This window comes from Bidens hawaiensis, unplaced genomic scaffold, assembly GCF_021521415.1.
Source record: "Bidens hawaiensis isolate Kalapana, Puna unplaced genomic scaffold, B.hawaiensis_p1.1 tig00000905_1, whole genome shotgun sequence".
NCBI classification, from domain to species: Eukaryota; Viridiplantae; Streptophyta; class Magnoliopsida; order Asterales; family Asteraceae; genus Bidens; species Bidens hawaiensis.
In genome coordinates, this window is record NW_027491053.1 from 3,146,802 (window position 1) to 3,158,059 (window position 11,258).

Below are 11,258 nucleotides of genomic sequence, written 5' to 3' on the forward strand. Positions count from 1 at the left end.
AAAATCTAGCGTGAGCGCCCAGCACGCTGACTAGGTGATGGTAAACAATCTGCGCCATGGTGAAGCCTCCCCCACAATCTCCGCCAGCCTCTCCCATGCGCCACACTCGGCTATAAAGCTCCAATACAAGATCGTGGGAGGCTGTGGCGTCATAAGCTAGAGTTGCTCGAAGTGGATACGACGTGTGCTCTTCTCCTGAAACTACAAATGCTGGTAGTCTGATAGAAACTCCTCGATAACATATCTGTCCTCCCCTATCTACATTTATTATAAATATATTAGTTTATTATAATTATATTATTAAAATTATATGTAATTAGTTTATTATAAATATGTTAGTGTATTATAATTATATTATTATAATTATAATATATTATAATTATATTATTAGATGTAGTTCTAATATAAAAAATTAAAAAAAAGACCAATCCTCCGCGGAGAGGCCATTCCGTGGCGGATAGCCTTCTTCCCCAACGAAACGGGTCATGTTACCTGACCCGTTTCAAAACAATCCAAGCCCGTTTCAAACCCAAATCCAAACCCGTTTCAATTAGGTAATAATACCTAAATTAAAGACCTAAATCTAACATTCAAAGCCCTAATTCTAACCGTAAATGAAACCCAAAATCAAATCAGATTAAAAACGAGTGAAAATATGAGAATTAAACATACCTCGATATGTGAATACAAAAATTGATGATGTGGTCGTGTATGATCTCGAATAGATGATGTGAATGGGTTGAAACGGGCCGGAGTCAGATCTCGAATAGATGGTGTGTGTTTGTTGGTGATTTTGTAACTGATATGTCACAGAGAGGGTTTATCTGTGGTTCAATCCTGCGCGGATAGACCCCTTCATGGCCGATCAAGATATTTTTTTAGATCACATCAGCCACGGAGAGGTCTCTCCGCGGCGGATAGCTAAACGATAATAGTATAATAATATATTAATAATATTAATATTAGTTTTATAAAATTAATATAATAATATTATTGTTAATACTAATATAATAATATTATTAATATTTTTTTATATTATCACCATCACAAGCGTTAAAGTCGTCATAATCGTCACCGTTACCGTCGTCCTCATCATCATCAACATCATCGTCGTCATCATCATTAACATCATCATCAGCATCATCAAACATCATCATCATCATCATCATCATCCTTATCATAATCATCATCATTAACATCATCATCAACATCATCATCATCATCAAACATCATCATTATTATCATCATCATCATCATCCATATTTATAATGATTATATTTTTATATTTTTATATTACTTCACAATATTCTCTATCTACATAACATTGAACGATAACAATCCTCACGGCTTTGTATACATCTTTAATAATACATTTGCTACCAGGAACTGATCTCGTATGGCTGACTTAATTTGACTAGCCCTCGCCCCCTGCTAGTGTAACGTCGCAACCATATCAAGTTGCTCGTATGTCAATTTCCTTAGAGGCGCGTGCCCCTCCTCAAAGACAACAGGATCGTGGTTGTGCGTCTCGTTGACTACCTCCAGCTTCCAACAATCAACTCCCGCGTTGTGTCTTCCGACGAGTTTAATAGGGCAGCCCCTTTTAGAACTCCTAGTATGCCTCATCGTGGCCTTGAGTTTGGGTTCCCCTCCATGATTTCATGAAAGGTCCACACTTTTATTCCTTGACCGTTAGACCACGATAACACAACCATGCTCCCGTCCTTTCTTCTTAGCCCAATCCACCAACTCATCACGAGAATTAAAATACTAAAATCAAGTAAAGCAAACTCATATTCAAAGCGTGGAAGAAGTTAAACAAAACATATTGGGTCATACATTATTTGTTACATACGAAAATGTCATCTCATGTATGTAACGATCACCACCACCACCATCATCGCCTCCTTCGCCGTCAGCCTCTTGAATGGCATCCTCGACGTAATTCGGTATTGGTCGTGAGCAGTATGGTGACTCTTTTAATGGTAACTGATACGAATTTTGGGTTCCGTAATAGGGACCATCTACATGTAACTGGTAAGAAGACTGGGTTCCGCAATACTACCCTTCTACAGGTAACTGGTACGACGGCTGACCATAAGGTTGTTCTTCCGGTGGGACTTCGTATGTATTCGACGTGCTATTATCCTCCGGCCACGAAGGTTGAGTACCACCGTATATGATATACCCCTGACAAAATATAATGGCAAAATATCTTATTTAAAAAATAACTAGCAACTAATATTATATTATATAAATATACAAAGAAACCTGGTCAGGATTTGGTAAGTCGGACTGCTCGATATATGCATAGCCTGGCTCCTGGCTCAGGTCTGGAAGTATATTCAAATTTGGTAAGCACGGCTGCTCCGACTGATTGTTATATGCATAGCCTGACTGCTCCTACTGATCGTTATATGCGTAGCCCGACCGCTCCTCATTCTAGTCAAGAAACATATGATCAAACCACGACATTTTATTGGTACTACAACGAAAATGCCATGCAAAAATATAGCTTGTTTTTTTCTACTCGGGTATGTGTGTGTGTGTGTGTGTGTGTGATGCGTGTTGTGTTTGTGATATATAAAGAGAAAGGAGTCGGGAATAATACAACAATGACAATCCACCACAGATAGACCTCTCCGCGGCGGACAGGTATGAGGTACAAGACCGATTTGATTCTCGCAAGTTGTCGGGTACCCTATCCGCTGCGGATAGAGTACATCAATAAGGGGACATCAAAAGACAAAACATCTCTATTCGCCGCGAATAGATCTATCTGCGGCGCGACAAATTGAGTGGTTCTTCTAAATTTCTTGGGTGTCCCTTGGAGGACCATAAATAAATCCTTAATTATTATAAAATAAAAATCAAGGTTTTAAGTAGCCAACTCAAACTGAAGTCAATTTGCAGATACCATATCTTACTTCTGACTTTTGTGTGATACAGTTGCGCTTTTGACTTTGACTTTGACTTTGGCTTTTTGACTATTTTCACACATTTTAAGATACTATAAAGGGTTCAAATGTTTTGATTTTTAAACCTCTTTAAGATACTATAAAGGGTTCAAATGTTTTGTTTTTTTTGACTATTTTCACACATTTCACACATTTAGCTTTGCCTACAAAGGTGTAACTTCAAGCACAAATACTTGACGAAATAAAGGCAATACCTTCAAAATATTACTCACTTTGACATGTTACCAAACCAAAGAGAATAAAAAAAAAGTTGTGTGAATAAGTAACATAACGGTGTTTGCGTTTTAAAAATAATAACAAAAAACATATAGCTTCATGAGCTTGTTTATCCAAGTCTTCTTGGTATGACAACATACAAAATGTTATAATATATCATTAAAAACTCATAGACGAGTAGATGCTACTAAGATTGCAATTTCTTCTTGTAATCCTGGAACGTGCCACTAAAAGGCGTCACCCTGCCTTCTGACACTGCCCACAACTGATCAACACTGCCCGAAATCAGATGCTCGTCGTGACTCACCTGCAAGTTATTTAACATTTGTAACAGAAGTATTAGATCAAGTTTTCATTCTCATATCATGTGAAAAAAAAAACCCACAAAATCAAATATCCTAGCTATATCATTTTTCATTTAACATTTTTGTTCTTAGATTATATAAGTGAGACCGACAAATGAAAGATAACACGAGTGCTAATTTGTTCATATTATTTTTGTTTGTTATTCATTCAACATCGTATATGTATTACTGCCCCATTAATTTAACGGGATCCGCCATCACATCTTCACCCGTCTCACATCATATAAACGGGACTCATGATATGCAAGGTTAAATACTTAAATAGCTCAAATGAGTATAAGGGTCTAATTACCATCAGAACTCCTCCTTGAAAGATAACAAGACCCTGTATTAATGCTTCCACTGCATCCAAATCCTGCATTTTGAACACAGATATTGTTAAAACATTTGGTCAATCATGAGTTACAGTAGTCTAACTGTTCCTAGTTATAAAATAATTAGCGCTTGTGGTTCAAAAACTAAAGTAACAAAATGACTCTTTATTCAGCTTCAAAGAAAAGGTAGTTAAAGAAATCAAATAATTTGATCTCCAAATTGGATGATTCTGGTGATCCACCATGCTTATAAATAATGAAAAAGCTTATGATAATGCAGCGCGATATCCCACAAGCACAATGATGGTGGCATAATGTGAGGCATACATATAAGTGGTTTTAATATAGTATGAAAAGAAAAGGGGACTAGAAGAAAATGGTCAATACAATCATAACCACAAGATCATTCTAAAGGTTTGAATATGAATCATAATTAACAAAAAAGAACAATGATTTAGACTTACAAGATGATTTGACGGCTCGTCGAGCAATATAATGTGAGGCTTTTTAAACGTTATCTTTGCGAATGCGACTCTGCTTTTCTGACCACCTGAGACACCACTAACAACAGTGAGTCCTAAGCTGTGTTTTAAGGTTGTTTTAGCACCACAAATTAAAAGTGTTAATGAAAGCAGTATACTACTATGCTCCACACACCGACCCACCAAAGGATTCATATGTAAAATAAAGAAAAGTAATAAATAAACAAGCGTACCAGACAAGGTGTACATTGGTTGAAGTGCTAGATTCCCAGTTACACCAAAAGAACCTAAGTGGCCTCGAAGCTTTTGTTCAGGCACTCCCTGTGGTAACCAAAAATCATAAATTAAACCTAATCTATACCTAATTAATAACTAGTTGCACCACATGTCACGATTCTATGAGCCCAAAAAGAATTTTTCACCCCTCTGGATTTTATATCTTAGTTTAAAAAAGTTAATTAAAAAGAGCCATAGTAATAAAATATAATATATTAAATTATTAGTTATTAAACTATGGAAAGAGAAGATGTATGCATTATGCTATCTCTTTTCATTTTCATATTATTGTTTTATTACCTAAAGTACTTATAGGTAATTTAAGCATATCTTCTCAAAAATTTCATTTATAGTTCCTCAATCTTCATTACTAACTATTTAATATTGCATTATTCAACCAGTACAATACACGAGTTTCTAACCTAATATAGAGAAAGGAGGGATATTTAACTACGCCCATACAAGAGTTTCTAACCTAATAAAAAGGATAATAAAAATGTAAATATAGGAACTCACCGGGAAGCAACGCATCATATATAGAAGTGGATTGGAGGTGAGGTCAAGTCCGTCCACGTGATGCTGACTGAAGACAGCAATACGAACCTGTATAACCAGATGAGCAGTATTACAAACAGTTTTGACACTCAAACCGTGAGCCAAAGCATTAGTAACGGTTTTTGGTAATCAAAAACTGAACCGTTACAAACAGTTTGGCCTAGTTTGCTTCCACGGTTTGGACTTTTTGGGCCCTTTTGATGCTTTATATTAGCTGTCCAATATAAGATACAAATTGAACCATAAAATTTATAAAAAAAAATAGACTGTTTATATTACTGTGAATACATAAAGATAGCATTGTCATTAATTAAAAATAGAAAGTAACCTTAGCAGAACGGAAAACTGTTCCTGAGGTTGGTTGAAGCTCCCCTGAAATCAACTTAAGTATGGTGGACTTACCAATACCATTAGGGCCCACCACTGAAAATTAATATGCAAATCACAGTTAGAAACAGAATCAAATATAATAATATCAAAGATGAAATATGAAAGCAGCTATAGGTGCAAATAATACATTTACAAACACGCATATACACATACACACAGACGTATGGGGTATGCACAGGTACAAGTACTTATCTACATGATGTATACATACAAGTAGATACACACAGAAATAAAAAAGATAACTTTAAAGGATTATACTTACTTGCTACACGGCTGTCTAAATCTATCCCAAAGTTCAAATTCTTGAACAATATTGGGCCTCCGGGGTACCCAAATGAAGCATCGCTGCCATCAGATTTAAAAAAAATAAATGTATGATTGTGTGTTTAATAGTATGCAGATCAAAACCATGACCCATGTAACCAGTCAATAAAGAAAAAAAAACACATTGTTCCTCAATGAATGATTTTTTTGACAAGAGCGAATGATAAAGAATTCAGAACTAAACTAATTACTTTCAACAAACCTGAAACTTATTATAGGCGGGCCAGGTCTATCATCAGGCGTAGGAAAATCAAACTTGTAACTACACATGCAAAGCAAACACATAAAAAGTTGAAATAACCAAAATATAATCGATAGCTGGCAATATCAACACATACAGAGGTGGCAAAATGGCAGTTAGTGTCGAACAAGAACAGTTTTGTCCAAAATTTCAAAATTTTACAGTTAAGTGTTTCAAATGTGAATACAAGAATTATGTAACTTTACCTTACAAGAATTATGTAACTTTACCTGAACTGATATTTTAAATAGCATGATTTAGAGGGTGTCCTGGATTAAAAAACACTTTACGCAACTTTCAACCAGTTCAACTCATTTGTCCCGTTTCCATTTTATCCCACTTTTTTTTTATTTTACCTGTTTGACTCGTTAGAGAATAAACAAATGGGTTTAAATTATAGTCACCTAAATCACGGTTTGCTCCGGTACGGGAACGTGGTTCGGGTACGCAATTCGCCAGGCTAGACGAATTCGGTACTGAGGGGGGTAGGTTCATTTCGGTACGAACCGGTATGGTGTACCATATAGTTCGGTTCGAGGTGGACTTATAAAAATAATCTAAAAGTTGTCTTATAAAAAATAATACTTATATATTTAAAAAATAATTTTCAGTTTATTATTTATATATACACACATATTTATATGTAATTTTAAGAAATGGACAAGTTTCTATATATTATCTTGTAAGATTTAAATTTGTGTAGTAAAGTCTAGGGTTAAATTTAATAAAGATACAAACTTGAAGGTGAACAATGTAGTTTTATGGAATAACAAACTGAAAAGAAAAGCATCATCGTTCATTCAGTTTTAGGGTTTTGGTCATCGGAGCCAAATCTGAACCCAGTTCATGATCGAATTCCGAAATCCACAAATTCGAATTGGGGCGTTGTACAATCAGTTCCTAATGCGCGAATTAGGGTTCAATTGAATCGATGTACCAGCGACTCTGATAAAAACGTTTTACGGTTCAATTGGATCGACGAACCGGCGAATTGGGTACGCGAATTTTGCGGTGATTGAGACGGAATCGAATCCTGGCCTGGTACATTTCGTACCAATACGAAATTCGCGGAACTGAGCGATTTTTGTGACTATGGTTTAAATTGCCACCTCTATTTAGAACATATATACATCTACAAACCAATTTATATCAAAGAGGAAGTAGCAGTACATACTCTGGATCATTCACAACCTCATCAACATGTCCTAAGCGGTCCAGCGCCTAACAATTAGTTAAAAAAAGTAATGCAAAAATTTCAGAATTACAACATAAACCTCAAGTCATTAATATGTAATATATATAATAATTTTAAATATCGTACCTTGATTCTGGATTGAACAAGAGAAGCACGTTTCGCATTGTATCGAAATTTATCAATGAAAGCCTGCAGAAGTAAAGATAATAAGTACTATTCTGGCATAATACAATAATGTTTCTTGACTACACAATCTACATAATAGCGGGAATTGCATGCATCCCCTTACAAGACATGGTTAATAATTGAAGATATCCCATTTTCCTATGAATTTTAATTAATGACAAATATACCATTTTTTTAAAGCATATGCATCCTATAATTTTGCTGGCTCTTCCAAAATCTTCAACTCCAATCGATTCTCACATCGTTCTACCACAATCATCGATTTTCTGTGATTCATTCTTTATTTTCACCATTGTTCTTATGCAATTAGTTCTTTATTTTCTTGATTGTTCTCCAATCGATTATTCTGAAGAAGCTTCTTCTGCAATAGTTTTTTTCGCCATTCATGGGTGCGATCGTTGTAGTAATCCCTAGTCGCTAGTCGGGCGGTGGGGTGGGGACTAGCGATTAATCGGCGCCTAGTCGGGATTTTTACAACCATGGGTGCGATTTTGGTATTCAAAAGTTCGAAATTGGTGTTAAGCAACTATTCACAGGTTTGAACTGGCGTTTGTTCTTCTAAACCCCGTTGTTTGGGTTGACAAGATCCCAGCGAAGGGTGTTAAAGTGCAAAGAGTATTATGGGTAAGAATTCATAAGATTTGTATGAAAATTAAATGTCAATGTGTGAATATGGTGTAACAAGTTTCAGGTAATAACCATTACCGGGTTGTGATTGTGGAGCTTACGAATGGAACGCCCACCCGTTGCTTGATGAAAAAGAAAATTATAATAGAATTCATAAGTTTTGCCTAAAAATTGAATTTTGAGTTATGAATATAGTGTTAACTGAGTGGGTAATGAGAAACATGAAGACAAAAGCAATTCATGTACTTTTTCTCTGCTTTTGAGACCAGAATGAAGAAACGAAAGGGATAGTCTTGTTTTCTTTTATCAATGGTCATTAGCAGTGAAGATGAACAGGAAAGTATTCAATACGAATCTTCACGCACAACAGATTCTACTCAAAGCATAAATAAAAACCAAAAACAGAAATTAAAACAAAAAAAAAACCTAGTAAATATACGTAAATGTAAAATTTTAAAAGTTTTAGTAAAAAATTGGGGTAAAATAGTCTTTCTATAAATTATTTTTAATAAAATAAATCAAAATGGGTAAATTTGCAATTTTTTCATTAAGGGGATATATGCAATTTTGGTTTTTGTTGGTTAAATATGCAATTAAAAATGCTTACAAGGGAATATATGCAATTTCCCCTACATAATAAAATATAAAGCTTATTTATAAATTATAAGTAATATAGCAAGATCAAAACCTGCATATGTTCCCTTGAACGCTCATTTGATTCGAATGCTTTCTGTTGGTTTTTAAGATGTTCAGCTCGTGTCCTCTCAAATGTATCATAATCACCTTTGTATGCAGACAACTTCTGGTTTTGAAGGTACAGAATATCTGTAACTACCTGCAAGACAAAAAAAACAAGAGATGTATCACTAGACTTTTACTAAATAATGAAATACATAAAGTCACCAAAGCATTACCGTGTTTAAAAATTCTCTAGCATGAGAAACAACAATAAAGGTTTTTGGCCATTTAGTTAGGTAAGCTTCTAGCCACAGCACTGCATGAAGATCAAGATGATTCTGCACATAATAAAAGATGTCATTTTCTGATAACTTTTAATGAATAGAAGTATTACGAAGATGGTCTTGTGTGCAAACTGTGGGTTCATCAAGTAATAAGAGGTCGGGCTCAATGAAAAGAGCACGAGCAAGAGCTATCCTCATTCTCCATCCACCAGAAAAAGTTCTTGTTGGCTTCTTTTGCATTTCGGGTGTGAAACTAAGACCCTGAAATTCTCATAGTTGGTCAAATATTGTCATTTTGTTAATATAATTAACACATTACAACAAAAATGTGTTTAATTACCGCAAGAATAGAAGCAGCCCGCGACTCTGCAGCATATGCATCAATGAACTCGAGTCGTTTATATATCGCTTCCAGCCTTTGTGCAATTCCATCATTGTCATTAACCAAAGACGGGTCCTTTTTGCCTTCAGCGTCCAGCTCAGCATCTCTCTGAAATTATCATAATATTTCATGTTGTTTTGGAAAATGACACGGCACATGTTAGTCAATACTCAATAGTCGCACACGTTCTGCATGTGCATTCACACACAAGTGGGCAAAAGAAGTAACTACCTGTAGTTTTAGTAAACGAGCTTCTTCTTCCAAAAGCTGCGTTCTCTCAACATCGGAATTAAGGACACATTGTAATGCGGACGTGTCATCACCAACGACTTCCTGCTCTACATGCAATATCTGACAGTTTTTAGGAATACCTTCGATGGCATGCATAGCCATATACCTTAGGAACGTTGTTTTCCCTGTACCGTTCCTACCAATGAGACCTGTAAAATTACATAACACATCATGATGTCATCAAAGAGAATAAACCAATCCCAAAAGACAATAAACATGCGTATTAAAATGACAATAAGACTCTACCATAGTGTCGGCCAAAAGAAAGTGTAACGGTACAGTCAACAATAAGGTCCCGTCCACCAACAGACACGTTAAAGTTCTCCATATGAATATCCCTAACTGTAGAGCCTTCAGCACTATTGTCATGATTTACAGATACAACAGGCATGCCTGCTTTTGCTGCTTCCATTTCTGCAACATGCATCTGGTATTGCATCTGCTCAATGAAAAAATATACATCAGATGAGCCTTTGAAGTGAACAAATATTGAAACTTACCTCTCTTTGACGCTCGTCTTTCCTCTTCCTCCTTTCAAGCTTGATTTTGTCACGCTCGGTAAGCAGAGGACCATCAACGGGTTCGTGTTTCTTTTTTGGAGCTTTGACTTCATCCATTCCCTCATTCATTCTAAATGGTGTGGCAAGGCTTCTAACAGCTGGCTTCACTTTGATTAAACCATGATTTCCAAATTTCTCAGACAGTCTCCCACAAACCTACAAAATTGTTAATTTTACACATACATGAACAATACAAATACATAGAGAACTAACTTAATAATTTGGGAGAGACAGAATAAAGGCTTATCTATTCATTCTATTAGGTTTAATAATAAAGCTGCGGCAAATAAATAATACATACCGATTGGCATTCATCATAGTCTTGTACACAGCCGGAATCAACAAGAAGGTCTCCGATAGCCTCAAAAGCACCTTCGCCTTCAAAGCCAAAATCAAAATCCTCATCAGCGAGAACATTGACTATGTAATCGATGATTGGCTGGTCCAGATCTTGCGCTCGGGGACCTAATACTTGGTGAACCACGTTGCTCGCTACTTCCTTCATTTCCCCTGGCCTGAGACAATAATCCCACTGAAGAATCAATCTTAAACCCTTCGCCCGTTTTCTTCTTTCTGCACTTTACTTAATGGGCCGCTCCGAACTAATTATGGGCCTTTCTTCTACTTCTTCTTATTATTATTATCCTCGTGCATTCGTCCAAATCACTCGTCACTCGAACTCGCATGTCGCTCGTTTGAAAAATGCTCACTTGGTTTTACGCTCGATTGTAAATGAGCCAAGCAACAAGCAAAGATTTACTCGGTTCGGTTCGATTTGGCTCAAATATCTTTTATTTATTTTATATTTAATTTATATATGAACAATAATATAAATAAATAGGCAACACACGTAAATATGGGTATATAATTCTTTAAACCCTTTAAAATTTCTTAATTGCATCAATTTTATAGTT

General features: G+C 35.7%; 1 protein-coding gene across 1 annotated transcript; it reads right to left on the reverse strand.

Moving 5' to 3' along the window:
- Nucleotides 1-3,309: 3,309 nt before the first annotated feature.
- Nucleotides 3,310-10,852, reverse strand: LOC143548012 (ABC transporter F family member 3-like). Its single transcript, XM_077039290.1, has 18 exons — nucleotides 10,646-10,852; nucleotides 10,285-10,500; nucleotides 10,031-10,223; nucleotides 9,725-9,933; nucleotides 9,452-9,601; nucleotides 9,244-9,372; nucleotides 9,064-9,165; nucleotides 8,838-8,984; nucleotides 7,463-7,525; nucleotides 7,316-7,362; nucleotides 6,103-6,162; nucleotides 5,839-5,921; nucleotides 5,515-5,609; nucleotides 5,148-5,234; nucleotides 4,589-4,676; nucleotides 4,338-4,423; nucleotides 3,852-3,914; nucleotides 3,310-3,501 (listed from the first exon to the last, which is right to left on the reverse strand). Exons 1-18 carry the CDS (start codon nucleotides 10,847-10,849, stop codon nucleotides 3,382-3,384), a joined length of 2,142 nt encoding a protein of 713 aa, XP_076895405.1. The 5' UTR covers nucleotides 10,850-10,852; the 3' UTR covers nucleotides 3,310-3,381.
- Nucleotides 10,853-11,258: the final 406 nt, after the last annotated feature.

What these genes read in the sequence shown, in the direction of transcription:
- LOC143548012 (XM_077039290.1), bottom strand. Translation starts at nt 10,849, where the DNA reads ATGAAGGAAGTAGCGAGCAACGTGGTTCACCAAGTATTAGGTCCCCGA. An exon ending in CTCGTTTACTAAAACTACAG is followed by an intron (nt 9,602 to 9,724) that starts GTAGTTACTTCT and finishes TGATAATTTCAG; the next exon opens with AGAGATGCTGAGCTGGACGC. An exon ending in CCGCCTATAATAAGTTTCAG is followed by an intron (nt 5,922 to 6,102) that starts GTTTGTTGAAAG and finishes ATCTGATGGCAG; the next exon opens with CGATGCTTCATTTGGGTACC.